This window comes from Gossypium hirsutum, chromosome A11 (assembly GCF_007990345.1).
Source record: "Gossypium hirsutum isolate 1008001.06 chromosome A11, Gossypium_hirsutum_v2.1, whole genome shotgun sequence".
Lineage (NCBI taxonomy): Eukaryota > Viridiplantae > Streptophyta > Magnoliopsida > Malvales > Malvaceae > Gossypium > Gossypium hirsutum.
Window position 1 is genome coordinate 89,704,981 of NC_053434.1, and position 20,875 is coordinate 89,725,855.

Below are 20,875 nucleotides of genomic sequence, written 5' to 3' on the forward strand. Positions count from 1 at the left end.
CCATTCGTACTTGGATCAATTTGTTGTTGTCTTCATAGACAATATTTTGGTATATTCTCATTTTGAGGAAGATTACGATGCACGTTTAAAGGTTATTTTGCAGATTCTGCGAGATAAGAAGTTGTTTGCAAAGTTGAGTAAATGTGAATTTTGGCTTAAGGAAGTGGTGTTTTTAGGTCATGTTGTGTAGGCAAAAGGGATTCGAGTGAGTCCAAAGAAGATTGAGGCAATATTATAGTGCAAGCGCCTAGGAGTGTTACTGAAGTTCAGAGTTTCTTGGGTTTGGCTAGTTATTGTCATAGGTTCGTTGAAAGGTTTTCCCTAATTGTTGCACCCTTAGAGGAATTACTTTAGAAAAGCATAGTGTTTGAATAGACTGTTGAAAGGCAGAAATGTTTTGAACAACATAAGGCAATTTTGACTGAGACACCTATGATGATTCAACCAGAGCTTGGAAAAGATTTTGTGGCTTACAGTGTCGCTTCGTATTCGGGTCTCGGTTGTGTGTTAATGCAAGAGGGTAAAGTTGTGGCTTATGCTTTAAGACAGTTGAAGACGCATGAGCACAATTATCCTACTCATGATTTGGAATTGGCTGTTGTGGTATTTGCGCTTAAGATTTGGCATCATTACTTGTATGGAGAGAAGTGTGTCATCTATACAGATCATAAGAGCCTTAAGTACCTACTCACCCAAAATGAGTTTAATTTAAGGTAGAAGCGTTGGATTGAGCTTTTGAAGGATTATGATTATCTGATAGAGTATCATCCTGGCAAGACGAATGTTATTGCTGGCACTTTGAGTAGAAAGCCGATGGTAAAGTTGAGAGCAATGTTTGCGCGTTTGAGTTTAGCTAGTGGCGGTAGTTTGTTAACTGAACTTCAAGTGAGGCTGACATTGTCGCAACAAGTTAAGGAGAAACAGTTGTTATATAAGGAGTTGTTAAAGAGAATTCGATAAGTTGACAAGGTGTCAATAGATATTTTAATGTTGACAGTGATGGTATATTGAACTTTCGAGGTAGATTGAGTGTGTCGCATGATGTAGATTTGAGGTAAGCGATTCTTATCAAGGCGCATAGTATCCCTTACACTATGCATCCTGGTAGTGGTAAAATGTATCATGACCTTCGAGAGATGTATTGGCGGCCTGGTTTGAAGCATGGTGTTATAGATTTTGCAATTCAATGTTTGGTTTGTCAAAAGGTAAAGGTAGAGCATTAGTTTCCTTCAGGTTTGTTGCGATTCTTGAATGAAAGTGGAAAGGATCACTATAGACTTTGTTTCAAGTTTGCCATTAACTCCAACAAAGAAGGATTCAGTGTGGGTAATAGTTGATCAATTCTCGAAAAGTACTCATTTATTGGCAGTGCGTACCAATTATTCTTTGCAGAAGTTGGCTGAGTTGTACATCGCTGAAATTGTACGTCTCCATAGAGTTCCAATTTCTATTATTTTTATAGAGATCCACATTTTATTTCAAGGTTTTGAAAGAGTTTGCAAGAGGCTTTGAGGTCGAAGCTTAGTGTCAGTACGCCTTATCACCCCTAAACTGATGGTCAATCTAAGAGTGTAATTCAAGTTCTAGAGGATATGTTGCCAAGTTGTGTGATCGAGTTCAGTGGTAGTTGGGAGCGATATTTATCGTTAGCAGAGTTTGCCTGCAACAACAATTTTCAAGCGAGTATTTGTATGGCACCGTTTGAAACACTGTATTATAGGAAATGTAAAACTCTTTTGTGTTGGATAGAATTTGATGAGATGCGAGTTGTTGGACCAGATTTAGTTCGTGAGACTGAAAAGAAGGTAAAGTTGATTTGTGATCGATTAAAAGTAGCCTCTGATAGGCAAAAATCTTATGGGGATTTGAAACGTGAAGATGTCGAGTTTCAAGTTGGAGATAAGGTGTTCTTGAAAGTTTCACCTTGGAAGAAGGTTTTAGGTTTGGAAGTAAAGGTAAATTGAGTCCAAGGTATGTTAGACCTTATAAATTTGTTAAGAGGATTGGTATGGTAACTTATTGACTCAAGTTGTTGCCAAAACTTGAGTGAATTCACGATGTTTTCCATGTGTCTATGTTGCGAAAGTATCATTCGGATCCATCACATTTTGTGCCAGTGGAGGAGATTGAAGTTTGAACTGATATCACATATGAGGATGAACCGGTTGAGATTCTAGCTCATGAAGAGAATGTTTTACGAAACAAGAGAGTTCCGTTGGTTAAAGTTTTGTGGCACAACCACAATTACAAAATAGGCTACTTGAGAAATCAAAGATGTGATGAGACATCAATATCCTTATTTGTTTAGCTTAGGTAAATTTCGAGGATGAAATTCCTTTTAGAGGGAGAGATTTGTCACACCCTAAAATAGAGCCTAGAAGTTTTGAGGGTAAAATGGGAATTTTAGCTCTGGTGTGCTTAAGAATTTTGTAGCACGGTAAATAAAAATGTTTTCGACTATGGCTTTTAGAAAATCAAATCAATTTTTGAAAAGAATGTTGAAAAGACCTTTAATTTTGAAATAAGGACTAATTTCTAAAAGGGTCTAAATTTTAAGTGTCTAAGAGGCAGTTAAACCAAAATTTAAAATTCAACCTAATATCTTCCCCCACCAACAGGTTTCACGTTAGTTTCTTCTCGTTTTGTTTTGTGTTGCCGTCCCTTGCTTCTCTAAGCACTTCCTCCTCAAATTTGATTTCTAAACTTCATTCTTTTTATTTCTATCATTCCCTAAGCCTTAAAACTACATAGAATTTTAAGAAAAATATCCAAAGCACCATTGATTTTTGTCATCTCTCAAGTTGTACGTTTTCTGGATTTTTGACCAAACCTTCGTTTTTCTTCCATCGAGGTAACAATTCAATTCCTTATTAGTTTTTGATGTTATTTGATCCTCTAAACTGATTTTCTATACATTAAATCATATGTTTTAAATAAAAGTAAAAAATTGGGTCGTTAATGGTCGATTTCGGGTAAAAACGTGGTTTTAAAGTGTTTTTCAATTAGTTTTGGTGAGATTAAAAGGTTTCTAAACTTACTTTGAAGTTTCGTTAAAAATTTCTAAGGATTTAATGAATTTTCATGCAAATTGCTATAACATGTCAAAAAATGTCAATACCAAGAATTGGGTAGTTTTGCGTAGTTTAAAGGTTTAGAATCAGTCGTAGGTAAATAATTAGATGAATGGAATTGGTTTTAAGAAAAAAATATTAAGTGTAGACCGAGATAATTGAAATTCAAGTTTGTTATGTCGAAGGTTTCAGTTTCAAGAGAATTTAGCTTAGGCTTGTGTTTTTAGTTGATTTAGAAGAGTTTTTGGTTAAATGTTGATTTTGTTGTTGTGTGATTTATTTGGTTGAAGCTTCGAATTTGTTAGGGCTTTCTACAAGTTAAGGAAAGGCTAGTTTGAGCTTTCAGCATCTCGGTGAAAGCATTATTGGTGAGTGTTTAGAATCGCTGATTGTAGACACGATTCATTGCATTAATTGGGAATCTAGAAGTAGCCTAAACCTCTACTCTAAATTCCGAGTGTAAGCTTTTTCATACTCTTGGTTTAATATGTGATTATGTGTTATGAAATTTTGGATTAAAATAAGATATTGTGACATGTAAAATAAGCTTATGATAGCTATTGTGGAAAAGTTGATTGTGGGCATGTTATACGTGTCATATAATAATGATTATGTTGTGCTTATAATGTGATTATGCAGTGATAAAATGCATAAAACGGTAAGTAATTATGTGTGTTAATTACGAATATTTTGGCCTTGTGAACTTTGAGACCGTTGGATATAGTTGGCATGTCATGCTATGGGATTGTTAGTACTCACCTATATGTGTTGTGCTTTTGGGGCGTTAAGGTCCGAGACAGATTTGAAGAGATAAGGTAATGTGAGCTAAGCTCCATTCACCGGGACATGTTTGGTGTGTTAGAGAGTGCTAGCTATATGCTACACTTTTTGGGATATGTTCGACTCTATAAGTCATTTGGTGTGTTGGAGATCCGTGTATCTGATGTGTGGTGGTAGATTCCACTTCTATGTTTCATAGCTCAAGTGTCAAATTATCATTACATGTGTATATGTGTAATGTGATATATGCCTAAATATGTATGTGATTACTATGTAAACGAACTAATGAATAATGCATAAGTAGTATGACACTAGAGTTGAAAATATTGTAATTGTGATATATAAGTTGTTTCGTTAATGCATGATGACATGTTTGTGTGGTAGCTATTTTGATCATTCACTAAGCTTGTAAATCTCACCCACTTCTTTTTAAACCATTGCAGATTAGTTGTGTTCCGGTGTGAGTGATGTGGTTCCAAGGGAGTGATCCAAGCAAAACTTAGCATTATTTCGTCGATGTTATTTATTCATTTATGTTTTGGGGAAATAAATGCAATGTGGTAGAATTGTTGCATAAATGTTGTCATGATGTTTGGATATTTTCACAACTTATTTGTTCTTAAAACTTATGGATATTGTTCTCATTATATCGTTTGCTTGCTCAGACATTTGTAAGATGCTTTAAACCATTAATATGGACGTTTTGATGTTCTTTTGATAATGTAATAGTTGCATGTTGTATTGGTATAAGTTAGAATGATCTAAATGCTTAAATAGGTTGTATTTTTGTGGTCTAGAGTAGTGGTATTGATATTCGGGTTTTAAAAATGATACCTCCATGGTTTTTGAAAATGTAGGAAGTCCGTGACGTAATGTAGTATCGATACCACATCACAAGTATCGATACTTGGGGTAAAATAATCTATATTTTATGAAAGGCATCGATAATTTTTGAGGATTTAATTTTAAACGAGAAACTCAATACTATTTTGACATCAATTTTTCAAGCTGTATCGATACCATTTGAGAAAAATATCGATATATTTGATTCAGTATCGATACCTACGTGATTTTTTTCTAAATTTTGCTATGTGGTTCTAATGCATGTTTAATTCTCGTTTTAAGCTCGCTTGATGAATGTTTAGCATGTTTTAATGATGACTAGAGTATGTATGAATTATAATTATTCAAAACCTAAAATAGAAGATGTTTGCTAAATAATAAGACCATCTGTAATGCATATGATGTGTGACAATGGTGTGACATCCTGATATTCAGGCTCGGCGATTGGGCCAGGTATAAGGTGTTACACTTGGACCCATGGTTGTAAAGAGAGCAAACTATCATAGCTAAGTGAAAAAGATAAAGATTTGAAAGGGATAATACCTTCTGGACTTATGCTTGGTTCCCAAGCTTGCTTCTTATTGGTTTTCGGTGTAAGGAGTGGTCCAACATTTAGGGGCGAAGCTATAATTTTTTTGGGGAGGCAAAGTTGAATTATAAATTTTATGAGAGCTAAAATGTAAATTTATCATTGTATAACTTATAATTTTACTATTTTTACAAGGACTAAATCAAAAGGCCAAAGTCTATTCTTGCTCTACCCTTACCTACACAGTACTAAATAGAATTGATAGATATTTATCTTTATTCATATTATGGTCTAACAATTTTAAAATTAAATATAAATAAATTAAATTACAGAAAACAGTTTAAGAGTTTTTATGACGTATGAAATAGGTTTATTTAGTAAAGAAACACAAGGAGTCTTGAATGAATTTTATTTTATATTAATTCATGTCGGTTGATTTGAATTATTATTTTGTAAGCAGAATTTTTAAATTTAATTGTTTTTAAAGGGAATTTAATTAAAAACTATACTAATAGTAATATAAAGTATACTTTCAATATATAAATGAACAATAATCAATTCGTATTGTCAAGAAAATTTGAAGTCACTACGCCATTGCAAATATTAAAATAAAAAAGCTAAACTATATCATTAATCATAATTCTTATTCCCCTTATTTAATTAAAAATTTTATAATTTAATTATTTTTATTTAAGTCATTAAATTATTTAAAAATTCTTATTTAAATGATTTAATAGTTAAGTTTTTTTTAAATTTAGCTAATAAGGTCTAAGAAATCATTCGACAATCAATACGATCGATCAATATCCATCGATGAGTAGAAGAAAATACTTTAGATCCAAGTCAGTTTGACGACTAATATCGAAGATAGAAAAAGAAAATTGTTTGAACCTTAATTTGCAGATTCGTAATGTCCAAAGTAGTTTAATGAAAAAAATTGAATTGATACACATAGTGCGAACATAAAAAATCATATAGCAATAATTTTAATAGTCGAATGACTTAAACGAAAACTTTTAAATAATTTAATGATCAAAACAAAAATTTATCCATAATTTATCCATAATTTAATTAAATAAGAAATTCTTTTTTATCTTAAAATATTTTGAAATTGAGATAAGAAAATTTGGAAATTGTACGTCTTCTTTTTGTAAATATAATATAGGGTAGTTTCCGGAAAATAAAATAAAAAAAATTAAAATATAAAAGTATATAAAAAAATTGAGAAGCATATGTGTCCGAAAACGATACCTTCTTTGCTTAGCAAATCGACCAAACCCTTGCGTTGGTTACAGCTGTATTCACGTCCTCTCTCTCCTCCAATTATTTTATTTTATTTTATTTTTAAGTACAATCTCAATATTTTTGTATTTAGTATTGTATTTTATTAAAATAATTTTCTCATCTATTCCGCCATTGATTTAGTACTTGTAGGAAAAAGACAAATTCTTTACTTTCTGCCTCCATTTCGTGACAATTATGCAAAAATAATATTTTAATTACTATAATATTTACATACTCACATTCGAGAAAAAAATGAACCCAAGAAAGAAGGGCTTATAAAGTAATAAAACTAAAGAAAAATTAAAAGGAAAAATAGAGTTTCCTCGTGATCTGTGAAAAACCAGAGTCTTACGTGAAAACCCAGATTGCCTTAAAGCCCTTTAAAAGCCTTTTTCTTCCATCTTCTTCTTTTTCGTCGTTGAACAAGACTGATTAAAAGTTTACATTCCTTAAAAAGAACCTTTTTTTTTTTGGAGTAGAAAGAACATAAAGAGAGAGGATTTTGGGGGGAAATAATGTTTTGATATGTTTTCTTTTCTGGGAAATTTGTTTCCTTCAGCTTTTTTATGAAGAAAAAGCTTCATTCAGAGGTGGGTTCTTTTTATTTTTATTTTCTTTTGTTCTTCTACTTAACTTCAATATGAATTTTGGTTTTTGAGGGTGATTATGTGTGTTGGGTTGTTCAAGTGAATTTGACTTTTGTAAGTTGATTGGCTGTAGACTTTTAGCTGGTTTTTTAGTTGAGTTTTAAATTTTTTTTTGGGGGGGGGGGTATGATTGCAAGTAACCAACATATGTTTGTTAAAATTCAATATAGGTATTCCATTTATTGGTGGTTTTTCCATTGGAGTTCTAGTTGCAAGGCTTTTGTTTTGGTTGGTTGATGGAAAAGTATGCTAAAAGATAAGAAATTTGAATTCTAAGCAACATGTTTGTTGTTTTCAGTTGGGATCTTATTGAACTCTATAGTCTTTCACATGGAAGCTTAATTATGGTAACTTTTTTGATTTAGCTAAGGTCAGTTGGTTGTTTTAAGAGAAACTTGAAGGAACCAGATTGTATAGCTACTTGATGAATATTTAGAGAAGATGTTGATGGCTTCTTTTAATTTATGTGATCATTTTCATGATGAATGAAAAGTTTGTTAGGAAAACTGATGATAGATGGTTGGCATCTTTTCTGTTAGTTAGGAAAATCTATCATAGATGGCTGACAGCTTTTCTTGACTGTTTCTAGGCATATATATAATTTTTCTTGACTGGTCTTAGTTACAGAAATCTCTTGAATTCAGTTCTTTAGGTGATTACGCGTTCAACTTTTGCGTCTACGTTCTCTGTGGCTTGGATGAAAGAAGCACCGTTTACAATGCAAAGATTTCATATCAATTTTAAATTGACGGTTCACCTTGTTTCCTGTTTCTTAGTCTTCTGTGAGCTTGTTTGTTCTATTTCAATCATCTTTGAAGACTGTAAAGTTTTTAACTTAGAGGAGAACAATCTGAAAATTAAAAGAAGCATAAACTCTTTAGGCGACTTGCTTAGCTTGGAAGCAACAGCTGATATGGTTTAGCTTAATCCCTTATGGACATTTACATTAATTTGTAGGAGACCCTCGGGCTTAATTTTTGCATAGATTTTCAAATTGGTGAGACAAACAGGAGAACTGATAAACTGAGGTTTATGATAAGATCTTCATATCGTACTACTACTGATCATGGCCTCGAATACATCTGGGAATAAACTGATTTATTCATTTTTCGCTGCTGAAAAATCGTAGTAAATATTATTCACCTTTCTAGTGTGAAAATGATCTTAATTGAAATGATCTTATATGTAAATGAAAATTATCTTATTTCAAGCAATCAACATGTGAAGATCTTAATTTTTTTTTTGTGATCTAATTATATTATTGACTGCTGAAATGACAGGGTTGAGTTGCCATAACCAAAAGCTGTTTATACAATGGGGAAATATTTATGACAAAAATGGATCCTCAGGCTTTCATCAGGTTGTCAATAGGCTCTTTGGGTCTGAGGATTCCTGGATCAGCCCTGAGATCTTCGAAAACTGGAATCCGTGCATTCTCTTCACCATGTTCATGTGAGATACGACTCCGAGGTTTCCCTGTGCAAACAACATCTATTCCCTTAGTGTCCTCACCCGAAGCCACACCTGATATTCACAGCATTGCCTCCAGCTTTTATCTAGAAGACTCTGATGTGAAGGCTTTGCTGACCCCTGGCTGTTTCTATAACCCCCATGCTTATCTGGAGATCATTGTCTTCACAGGGTGGAAGGGTCCGCATTGTGGTGTTGGAGTCAAGAGACAGCAGATTGGGACATTCAAGTTGGAGGTGGGTCCTGAATGGGGTCAAGGGAAGCCGGTGATTCTTTTCAATGGATGGATTGGCATCGGCAAAAACAAGCATGAGAGCGGAAAACCAGGAGCTGAACTTCATTTGAGAGTACAACTCGATCCTGATCCAAGATACGTGTTTCAGTTTGAAGATGTGACCATGCTGAGTCCTCAGATAGTACAGCCTCGAGGTTCCATCAAGCAACCAATTTTTAGTTGCGAATTTAGTCGAGACAGGTGATGGAAAACTATATAATTGCATCGTCCCTTTTCCATTTGTGGAGTTCAATTTTAAAAGAGCTGCAATTACTCAGTTTTAAAAAAATATATATTTGGACACCTTTAAACAACTCTTACAACCATATTCAGGCTGCTTAAGAAAAATCAATAAGCAATTCTTTATTATTTTCTACTCATTAGTGTTAATAAAATTTTAAATGGTTGCTTTGAGATGGCAGGGTAGCAAAGGTGGACCCATTAGGCACTTATTGGACAGGTTCAGCTGACAGTTCAGACATAGAGACGGAGAGAAGAGAAAGGAAAGGATGGAAGGTGAAGATACACGATCTCTCTGGGTCGGCTGTTGCGGCAGCCTTCATAACCACTCCTTTTGTTCCATCAACAGGTTGTGATTGGGTTGCCAAGTCCAACCCTGGAGCTTGGTTGATTGTTCGTCCTGATATTTGCAGGCCAGAGAGTTGGCTGCCTTGGGGAAAGCTTGAGGCGTGGCGTGAGCGTGGCATCAGAGACTCTATTTGCTGCCGGTTTCACTTGCTGTCCGAAGCCCAAGATGGAGCTGAGGTTCTCATGTCCGAGATACTCATTAGTGCCGAAAAGGGTGGGGAATTTTTCATCGATACTGACCGACAAATGCGGCAGGGACCAACTCCAATACCCAGTCCGCAAAGCAGTGGAGACTTTTCAGCATTAAGCCCAATTGCCGGTGGTTTCGTAATGAGCTGCAGAGTCCAAGGGGAAGGTAAGAGTAGCAAGCCATTAGTGCAGCTAGCTATGCGGCATGTGACTTGTGTGGAGGATGCTGCGATTTTCATGGCACTTGCAGCAGCTGTTGACCTGAGCATTGAGGCATGCAAGTCTTTCCGAAGAAAGATAAGGATAGGGTCCCGCCATTCTTTATGAAAAAAAAAAAAATTAAGGTGATGTATTTCCATGAACAAAGAATGGCTCTATATTTGTGTTGATTTGTGTAACATTTGGCAGTGTGTATAGATCTTGTGGTTGATAAATTCCTAGCTTTCAGACAACCAAATTCTAGTCTGCACCGTTGGCTGTCATTGGTGCCAAGTTTCTAAAACTGCTAATGGCAATAAGACCTCATGGCATCATCCACTGGTTGCAGCTGGCACCTGTGCTACGGATCAGGTGGCTGAGGCAATTCAACAACCAAATGTATGCGCCAATCTCATCACTGACAAAACTTGAGCAATGGACTTTGAGACAAACCTAGAGATGCTACATTCAATTAATTTGGTCCATTGAAGCACTAACAAGGAATTTTTTTAATTATAAAAAAAAAAGAAGAAGAAGAAGAAGAATGAGTACATATTGTAACACAATCTAGCACTCAGTAGTTACAGTTTGAAAGAGGCTAAGTTTGACAAACTAAAGGGAGAAGCTGAGCTGAGAGGTAAAAGTTGCCTCCCTCCGCTCTCTGCAGACTGCATTAATCAATAATCGACTCTTTAGTTGTTTCTTCCTTCTCATTTGCTTCCTCCAACTCCGCCTGAAATTAAATGCGTCATTCATCAAATTCCATTTGTTTATTTGATAAATATAGTTTTATAGATGGGAAATTAGGAAATCCAAATGTAACAACAAAGATTATAATCCAAAAATTCCATAATAAAGAAACTCTTCCATTGCTTTTCCAAAGTATTTGGAAGGCAGTCATCAATCAATAAGAACAGCTTCAGCTCTAATTAATCATAATAATGGATGTACAATACCAAATCCCCTTTAAGGTCAACCGATGAAGCCTCCAGCCGCTTGGAGCAATCAACCAGCAGAAGAAGTTGTAGCATCCCAAAACAAGCCATAAAAAGCAGGCATTGAAAACAGTAAAACATGTTGTCAGGAGTTTTTAAAGCTTCTCTCTCAACCTCTTTCTAATAAGAGTGCAACTCTTTAACAATTCGTCTCCAAGTTAATGTCTTGATTTTCGCACTCCTAACTCCAGTCATGCCTAAACCTGTAACAAAAAAAAAAAGAAGTTTTTTCTATTACGGATGAAATGTTCCAAATTCCTCAGGCACAATAAAATAACTTTTTTATTCAAACTTATTGTCTATATTATTTTAAAAGCTCTAACACATTTTGTATTGTATAACCATTTTTGTAAAATCTAAGATTATATTAAAAAAAGGAAACATAAACAAATACGATGCTGACTGTTACGAGGTAGAATTCAAATTAGAAAAATATGAAATATTTTGGGTGAAACGATGCGTTTAGAAGTAGAGTCATTGCTTTGAAATGGTGTGTTTTGTTTTAGTGAAAATGGTGCGTTGCGTGCCTAGGTTAGGACTTTAATGAAATGGTGCACGGTGATAATGAACTTAGCTAGCAATTGTAACTAACTTTTTCCATGACTATTTTCTCTTCCTTTTTAAGCTTTAGCTGTAAGGGGTGGGTGGTTATCAAATATGTGAACAAAGAAAATTTGTGTAAAAGTTTTCTTCTCTTCTTTTCTTCTTCTTTCCTTCTGCTCTTTTCTGTTATTTTCCTTCAGTTTTCTAGGTCGTATCAAAGTTATCAAAGCTTTTACAATCCCATCCATGGCTGGTGATGGCCTCTCCACCCATTTGCAAAAAAAGGTCAGTGTGATGCAGCAGGAGATCTCTAAGATCCAAGAAGAGTTGGTTCAATTGGACACAAAAATGGACATCAAGTTTCAGGAGTTCAAATACGAGTTTAAAAGGGATCTTCAAACTTTGCTTGGACAATATTTTGGGTCACCTAATGCTGGAGTTACTGGCAAGAGGAAAGGAGTTATGAGGGGAGCACCTCTTGGCTTTGCTCCTAAAGATTTTGTCGCTCCAATCCCTAGTCAAGTTCCAGCTGCGTTAAGTACTCTTCCATTTGTTGATATGAGCAATGTTCATTTGTAAAATCATTCCCCTGAGTGCCCAAAATTCGATGGCACTGATTTCAGAGGATGGTGGGCTAAGTTAGAACAATTCTTTAAAGATAAGGAAATCCCTTAGACAACCAAGGTTCGTAAGGTGATGTTGAATTTGGAGGGTCGAGCTTTGGACTAGCACTATTTCTACTCCCAAAAGAAAGGTGGCCTACATATTGTTAAGCTTTGGCCTGCAATGCAACATGCAAACCAACATTAGAGCTGAACCAAATGAAGCAGAATCATTTTGCTTATTTGTAACTTGATTTGGTTGCTTTGTAATTTAACATTTAAGTTAGTAGGATTTGGTCAAGATTTGAATGTGATAGCTGGTATGTCAGCTACATTTTGTTTGTAATTTTAGCTAAGCTTTTGGCAAGCATTTATTGTAACATATATACTTTTGCTGAATGAAATAAATGTATGAGAAAATTCATTTTCTTCCTCAACAATTTGTTTTTGCTTCTGTTTTAGTTGTTCTTTCTTGCAATTCTCAAGTCTTTGAAGCTCAAGCTTCTTTCATACTTTATTCGGGTTTATTACTTTTTTGCTCTATTTTCAAACAGAGCTTCATACTTCATCTGGATTACTTGGTTTTGTTTTTCTTCCTGTGTGAAAAAACCCAACAAATGGTATCAAGAGCCTGTCATATTTGGGGGCTTCTGTTGTTGGTGTTTTTTTTTGTGGAGAAAAATTAAAGAGAAAAGAAGGAGAAGTCGTTTTTTGTTGGTCTATTTGTTTGCTGCAAAGATGAGCTTTACTCCATCACCTCCACCTGTGTTTGCTGGAGAAAACTACCACATCTGGGTAGTAAAGATGAAGACATATCTCCAAGCAGACGACTTGTGGAATGTTGTAGAAAATGATGTTGAACCACCTCTATTGAAGGCCAATCCCACCATTGTACAGATAAGGCAACGTAGTGAAGATTGTGCCAAGAAGCACAAGGCTATGGCTTGCCTGCAAAATGGAGTATCCGATGTGATTTTTACTAGGATAATGGCTTGTGACTCGCCAAAGCAAGCATGAGAGAAGCTAAAGGAGGAGTTTATGGGGTCAGACAAAACAAGACAGCAGCAACTGATCAACCTTAGGAGAGACTTTGAGAACTTGAAGATGAGGGAGTTAGAGACTATCAAGCATTACTCTAATAGGTTAATGGCCATAGTCAACAACATTAAGCTCCTTGGTGATGATTTCAGTTAGAGCAGAGTTGTTGAAAAAGTCATTACAACTCTCCCTGAATTTGAGTCAAAGATATATTCATTGGAGGACTCAAGGGATTTATCAGCCATCTCACTGTCTGAGTTGGTAAATTCCTTGTATGTACTTGAGCAAAGGAGGTCCAATAGGCAGGAAGAGCATCTTGAAGGAGTTTTCCAAGCAAAGGTCAAAGAAAACTCAGGTTCAAGTCAAAAAAGGAAGAAACCTTGGCTCGATAAAAGAGAGAAATCAAAGAGAGATACTGGTAAGAAGAGGTTTCCACCATGCATTCACTTTAAAAAGACCACAAACTTGGAAAAATTTTGCTAGTATAGGCCAGATGTCTAGTGTAGGAAATGTAAATAGTTTGGTCATGTTGAGAAACTGTGCAAGACCAAAGGAAGGGCTCAAACTCAGTAGCAAAACCAAACTCAAACTGCTGAGGATGTTCAGACTTAGGAAGAGCATGTTTTCTCTGCATCTTGTTATGCAACCTCAAGAAAAATCAGCAAGAACTGGTTAGTTGATAGTGGTTGTTCTCACCATATGGCATCAGATGAAAGACTATTCAAGAATCTTGACAGAAGGTTTACTTCCAAAGTCAGAGTTGGAAATGGAAACCTTATTGAGGCTAGAGGCAAATGAGATGCAGTGATCAGCACATATTCAAGTAACAAAGTTCTTTCTGATGTACTTTATGTGTCTGACATAGATCAAAACTTGCTTAGTGTTGGTCAGCTACTTGAGAAAGGTTATTCACTAGTTTTCAAGATAACTCATGTGTTGTTGAGGATTCGTTTGGTCAAGTACTGGTTACAGTGGCTATGACTGATATGTGTTTTATGCTAGATGTAAATCAGCTAGAGAAGAAGGCCTATACTAATGTTGCTGACTTAGCTAGTTTATGGCACAAAAGGTTAGGCCATGTCAGTTACAAATCACTTGGTTTGCTGGATAGATTGAATTTGGTTGAAAACATGTCCAAAATTGAGGTCAATGATGATGTTTGTGAAGTTTGCCAGCTTGTTAAGCAGGCAAGACTGCCTTTTCCAGTCAATAAGGCATGGAGAGCTCGAGGTAAGCTCAAATTAGTTCACACTGACATTTGTAGACTAATGAAGTCTTCCTCCTTAAATGACAGCAAGTATTTTATGCTGTTCATTGATGATTTCAGTAGATTTTGCTGGGTTTATTTTTTTAAAAAAAAGTCAGAAGTATTTGAAGCATTCAACAAATTTAAAGCCTTAGTTGAGAATCAATCAGGCTACAAGATCAAGGCTTTGAGATCAGATAATGGTGCTGAGTATTTGTCTGAGAAGTTTTAGAAGCTGTGTGAGTAAGCTGGAATTCATTATTAGCTAACAACAGTCTGTACTCCTCAACAAAATAGAGTATGAAAGGAAGAATCGAACAGTGTTTGATATGGCTAGATGCTTATTGTTTAAGAGCAAGCTGCCTAGCAAATTCTGGGCCGAAGCTGTCAATACCTCAGTGCATCTGTTCAACAGGCTTCCTACTACTGTTGTAAAGGAAAAGACTCCTTTTGAAGCTTGGCATGATCTCAAACCAATAGTGTCACACCTAAAGGTGTTTGGTTGTATTTGCTACACTCTTATACTAGCTGAAAAGAGAACCAAACTAGACAAAAGATCTGTACCTGGGATCTTTGTTGGTTACAGCAGCACTAATAAGGGCTACGAGGTATATAATCCTTCAACAAAGAAGATTTTGGTGAGTAGAGATGTTAGATTTGATGAAGAGAAGGTTTGGAGCTAGAATGATGCGGATGCAAGGTTGATTGAAGAAGATCAGCTGGACAGCAGTTTGGGACTAGCTGAAGAAGGGCCAGTTGATGATAATTTTGATGAAGCACCTGTGAGAGGGACAATGACTATTGCTAATATCTACTAAAGATATGATGTTGCAATAGTTGAACCTTCAAATTTTGAAGAGGCTACTAGGGACAAATGTTGGAAGAAGGCCATGGAAGCTGAATTGGAAATGATCCATATGAATGACACTTGGGAATTGGTTAACAGACCTGATCATAAGAAAGTCATAGGTGTCAAGTGGGTGTTTAGAGCCAAATACAATGCTGATGGTTCATTGAACAAGCAAAAGGAAAGGCTCGTCGTGAAAGGCTATAGTTAGTAATATGGCATAGATTTCATGGAGACATTTGCTCCAGTAGCAAGGCTAGACACAAGTAAACTTCTATTTGCCTTAGCTGCACAGAAACAATAGAGAATTCACTAGCTCGATGTCAAGTCAGCATTCTTAAATGGCTTCATAAAGGAATAGATTTTTATTGAACAGGTAGAAGGGTTCAAGGTTCATGGTGAAGAGGACAAAGTTTACAGGCTGAAAAAGGCCTTGTATGGTTTGAAGCAGGCACCAAGTGCTTGGTATGATAGGGTTGATGAATACCTGTCTAGGCTCGGATTTGAAAAAAGAGTTAGTGAACCTACGCATTTTATAAAGAAGTCAGAAAATGAAGCTCTTCTGATTGTCTCACTTTATGTGGATGACTTCCTTGTAACTGGAAGCAAGAGAGAGCTGATCGATGAGTTCAAAGTGTAAATGCAAGAAGTTTTTGAAATGACAGATTTGGGGGTTATGACACAGTTCCTTGGGATGAAAGTGAACCAATCTAGTCAAGGCATCTTCATTAGCCAACATGCCTTTGCTTTGAAGATTCTCAATAGATTTTGCATGTCAAAATGTAAAACAGACAGCACACTAGTAGCTCAATAGGAGAATCTGACTAGTAGTGGGAATCAAGAGAGAGTTGATGAGAAGGAATATCGAAGCTTGGTAGGTTGTTTGCTTTACTTAATAGATACTTGGCCTGATATTATGTATGTTGTTAGCTTACTGTCCAGATTTATGCATTGCTGCAATGTTGTTCATTTCAAAGTAGCTAAGAGAGTTCTTAGATATGTGAAGGGAACTTTGAATTATGGAGTGAATTTTGAGAAGGCAAAAGAGCTCAAACTGATAGGGTATTCTGATAGTGATTGGGCAGGGTCCATTAATGACATGAAAATCACCTCTAGATACTTTTTTACTCTTGGCTCAGGAGTTTTTTGTTGGAGCTCAAAGAAGCAACAAACTGTTACTCAATCAACAATTGAAGTAGAGTACATTGCAACTGCTATAGCTGTTAATCAAGCCATTTGGCTTAGAAAGCTGCTGTTGTGATTTAAATAAAGAACAGAATCAAGCTGCTAAGATCAGAGTTGATAATCAGCCAACATTGCTATAGCTAAAAATCCTATTTTTCATGGCAAGACCAAACATTTTAATATTAAATTTCATTTTGTTCGAGAGGTTGAACAATCGAGAGGGGTAAATCTGGTTCATTGTAGCTCAGAAAATCAGTTTGCTGATATTTTAACCAAGTCTCTCGATGCTACACAATTTGATGCTTTAAGAAGAAAGATTGGAGTTTGTTGCATATAGTCCAATGAGGATGTTAAGCTTTGGCCTGCAAAGCAACATGCAAACCAGCATTAGAGCTAAACCAAATGAAGCAGAATCATTTTGTTTATTTGTAACTTGATTTGGTTGCTTTGTAATTTAACTTTTAAGTTAGTAGGATTTGGTCAAGATTTGAATGTGATAGCTGGTATGTCAGCTACATTTTGTTTGTAATTTTAGCTAAGCCTTTGACAAGCATTTATGGGAGCAGTTATGTTAGGTAACTGTCATTTTTATTGTAACATATATACTTTTGCTGGATGAAATGAAATGTATGAGAAAATTCATTTTCTTCCTCAACAATTTGTTTTTGCTTCTGTTTTAGTTATTCTTTCTTGCAATTCTCAAGTCTTTGAAGCTCAAACTTCTTTCATACTTTATCTGGATTTATTACTTTGTTGCTCTATTTTCTGACAGAGCTTCATACTTCATTCAGATTACTTGGTTCTGTTTTTCTTCCTGTGTGAAAAAACCCAACACATATGTTAACTTAGCCAGTCTATGCTAGGAACTTACAAGAGGAGTTTGGATCCAGTTTCTTTTGTGATCTTATAAATGAATTGATTAGTTTGAAGTAGCAAGGTATGGTTGAACATTATCATGATGTTTTTGTTAGCTTTCTTAACCAATTGTATCTTCCTGAATTGTATGCTCTTAGCATTTTTATGAGTAAATTGAAGGTTGAGATTGGCCAATACCTCAAACTGTTTCAACCATCATCTTTGGTATAAGGGTTCTAATTGGCTGGGAAAGTTGAGGGAATTCTTTCACATTCTCCTAAGAGGACCCTGGATCCTTTGAAAAACTCACCTAGATCCTATTTCAATCCCTCTATTGTATCGAGCCATTCCTTAACACCTGTGAGATCTGTTCCTACTTCTCAGATGCCATCTGTTCTTACTTTTCAGATGCCATCTGTGTCTACTTTTCAGATGCCATCTGTGTCTAGTGCTCCTGCCAGTAAGCCTACCTCCAAGACCATCTCACCCACTGTGATGGTTGAACGTAAATAGAAGGGTCTTTGCTTTTGGTGTGGAGCCAAGTACCATATAGGACACAAGTGAGTTAAGTCTCAGCTGTATCAATTTTTTCTTGAGCCTATGTCTGATAGTAAGGTGGAGGACTTCCAAGAGTACTTTGACCAGTTAGAAAAGGCTGCCTGTAAGGAGAGCCCACCTAAGTCTCCCATTATCTTCTTACATGCTATTACTGGTTCAAAATGCCATAACACTATGAGGGTAGCAGCTCAAGTAAGGTCTGTCTGGGATATTATCTTGATAAACTCACGCACTACTCATAATTTCATATATGCCAAATTGGTGCACAAGTTGTCATTTCCTATGTTGTAATAGGATCAATTGAAGTTCACTATAGCAAATGGCAACTGTTTATTTACCAGGGGAGTGTACATGGGTGTTAGATAAAAAGTCCAAGGTTCTCAGTTCAATACAAATTTCATGGTGACTCCATTCAGAGGGTGTGATATGGTGTTGGGAGTTCAGTGGTTGTTAGCTTTAGGAGATATCATTTGGAATTTTGGCTCTTTAACCATACAATTTTTTGTTAAGGGAGAACCATATATTATTCATTGAATTGTCCCTGGTTCAATAGCTAAGGAGAGTATTAGTTCTACTTACAAGTGCTTTGCTACTATTGGTCAAGAATTGAACCCTGTGCTTTGGTGATAAGCTCTCCTACTCAAATTGTTCTTTCAACAGAAGTGTCTACTTCCAATGATCAATAACTTCAATACTTGTTGGATAAATTTATTGATGTCTTCCAAACATCAAGGGGATTGTCACCACCTCAGATGCAATACCATAAAATTCCTTTGAAAGATGAGAGAGCTGTGGTTAAAATTTGACCCTACAAATATCGTATTGTCCAAAAAGGGGAGATGAAAAAGATGATACATGAGATGCTACAATGTGGAATAATCAGGGACAATAATAGCTCATTTACTTCTTCGATTGTGATGATAAAAATAAATTTGAAAGTTGGAGGTTATGTGTTGATTATAGGCAACTCAATCAGTATACCATCAAAGATAAGTTTCCCATCCCTATAATTGAGGAATTGCTGGATGAGTTGGGAGAGGCTAAGGTATTCTCCAAGCTGGATTTAAGATCTGGTTACCACTAGATCAGAATGTGGGAGTCAAATGTACATAAAACAGTTTTCAAGACCCATGAGGGGCATTATGAGTTTTTGGTAATGCCCTTTGGCCTCACCAATGCTCCTTCCAGTTTCCAAGCTCTTATTAACTCAGTCTTCTTGGTGAGGAGATCAGTGTTGGTATTTTTTGATGATATTCTAGTGTACTCGAACTCTTAGGTAAAACACTTGCAGCATTTGTAGAAAGTTCTTCTTATTTTGAAAAACCAACAACTGTTTGCCAAGAGAAGTAAGTGTTGTTTTTGCTCTTCACAAATTAAGTAACTGGGGCATGTAATACATAATGGGACAGTATCCATGGATAATTCCAAATTTAAATGTGTCTTCCAAGGGCCTATTCCACAATCTGTCAAGGAATTGAGGAGTTTCCTAGGACTTTCATGATATTATAGAAGGTTTATTAGGCAATATGCCTCTTTGGCTAAGCCTTTGATAGATTTGCTGAAAAAGAATGGTTGGAGTTGGACTAATCAAACTACTGCAGCATTTCATGCTTTAAAAGATGCCTTATGTTCAGCACCAGTGTTAATGTTCCCAAATTTTTCGCTTGAGTTCACTGTGGATACAAATGCTAGTGGTTTTGGGTTGGGCTAGTTTTACAGCAACCGGATAGACTAGTGGCCTTTTTCAGTAAGGCTTTGGGAGCAAGGCACCGATCATTCTCCATTTATAAGAAGGAGATGTTAGTTGTCCTTTTCGTTATTAGGAAATGGCATGTTTACTAGTTGAAAGGTACTTCAAGATCAAAACTGATCTCCAAAGTTTAAAGTTCTTGTCTAATCAAGTGGCCATAACTCCTTTCTAGTAAAAGTAGGTAGCTAAGATGATAGGATATGATTTTGAGGTCATTTATAGGAAAGGAATCAACAATAGAGTGGTAGATACTCTTTCCAGGCAACCACAACTTAAGCAATGACAATTGTTTTAGTTATCCAACAGCTACGTTATCTCCAGTCTGTTGATGAGGGTGCAACAATCTTACCAAGAAGATGATAAAATTGCTCAAATAAAGTACCTTAGCCAAATTACTCAAACAAATATTATAAGTGTTACAAAAAATAGAAAAATCATCCATGAAAACCTCAAGAAAATTTTCAACCATATCAGTTAATATTGCCATCATGTATCGTTGAAATGTTGCAGGTGCATTGCATAAACCAAAAGGCATTCACCTAAAAGCAAACGTACCATATGAACAAGTAAAGGTTGTTTTATGTTGGTCCTCTAGAACTACAGCTATTTGGTTATATCCCGAATAACCATCTAAAAAATAACAGTCGATCTAAAAGGCAACAGAAAATTGTCCTTCCGAGTGGCTTTATTCAATTTTCTGTAATCAATATAGATTCTCCAACCAGTAACATTTCTCGTTGGAATCAACTCATTATGCTCATTTTCAACAATCGTGATTCCACCTTTTTTGGCACACACTACACTGGACTTACCTACGAACTATCTGAAATAAGATAGATGATTCCTGCATCTAACCATTTAATCACTTTCTTTCTCACAACTTCTTTCATAATAGGATTGAGCCTCCTTTGCCCATTAATTTGAGCTTTTTCACCTTCTTCTAAAATAATTTTATACATGAAAAAAGAAGGGCTTATACCTTGAATATCAGTTATGGTCCAACCAATTACTTTCTTAAATTTCTTTAGAACAGTAATTAGTTGCTCCTCTTGATCGTTTGTCAGTTCTGCTGAAATAATCACCGGTAAAGTAGAACAGTTACCTAAATAAATGTATTTCAAATGGGAAGGAAGTACCTTTAGTTTGAGTTTAGATGGTTCTTCAATTGACAACTTGGGTGGCATAAATTCTCTGACTTCTAACTCTAACGGTTCAAACCGTGTGGATTTAATAAAATTTGTCAGATTGGCTTCCATCAAAGCCATGTTTTCTTCACCTTCTTCATCCTCCAAAGGGTCAAGATATAAGGCTTTCTCCAAGGCTCTTCTTCAAAATTACTTTCCATAGAAACCAAGGTTTCTATCTCTTCCATAATTGAACACT

General features: G+C 35.7%; 1 protein-coding gene across 2 annotated transcripts; it reads left to right on the plus strand.

Annotated features, from left to right (window-relative positions):
• The first annotated feature begins 6,743 nt into the window (after positions 1–6,743).
• Positions 6,744–10,109, plus strand: LOC107946690 (uncharacterized). 2 transcript variants are annotated; one of them, XM_041081971.1, is made up of 4 exons: positions 6,756–7,097; positions 7,799–7,905; positions 8,435–9,099; positions 9,321–10,109. In XM_041081971.1, exons 3-4 carry the CDS (start codon positions 8,483–8,485, stop codon positions 10,000–10,002), a joined length of 1,299 nt encoding a protein of 432 aa, XP_040937905.1. In that variant the 5' UTR covers positions 6,756–7,097; positions 7,799–7,905; positions 8,435–8,482; the 3' UTR covers positions 10,003–10,109. The 2 variants fall into 2 exon arrangements, with proteins under 2 accessions (XP_016736609.1, XP_040937905.1); XM_016881120.2 differs by lacking the exon at positions 7,799–7,905 and having other exon boundaries at positions 6,744–7,097.
• The last annotated feature ends 10,766 nt before the right edge of the window (positions 10,110–20,875 follow it).

Excerpts from the sequence above, each read along its gene's own strand:
- LOC107946690 (XM_016881120.2), top strand. The coding sequence starts at position 8,483 with ATGACAAAAATGGATCCTCAGGCTTTCATCAGGTTGTCAATAGGCTCT. Across the intron at positions 9,100-9,320 it reads TGCGAATTTAGTCGAGACAG|GGTAGCAAAGGTGGACCCAT; the intron begins GTGATGGAAAAC and ends TTGAGATGGCAG.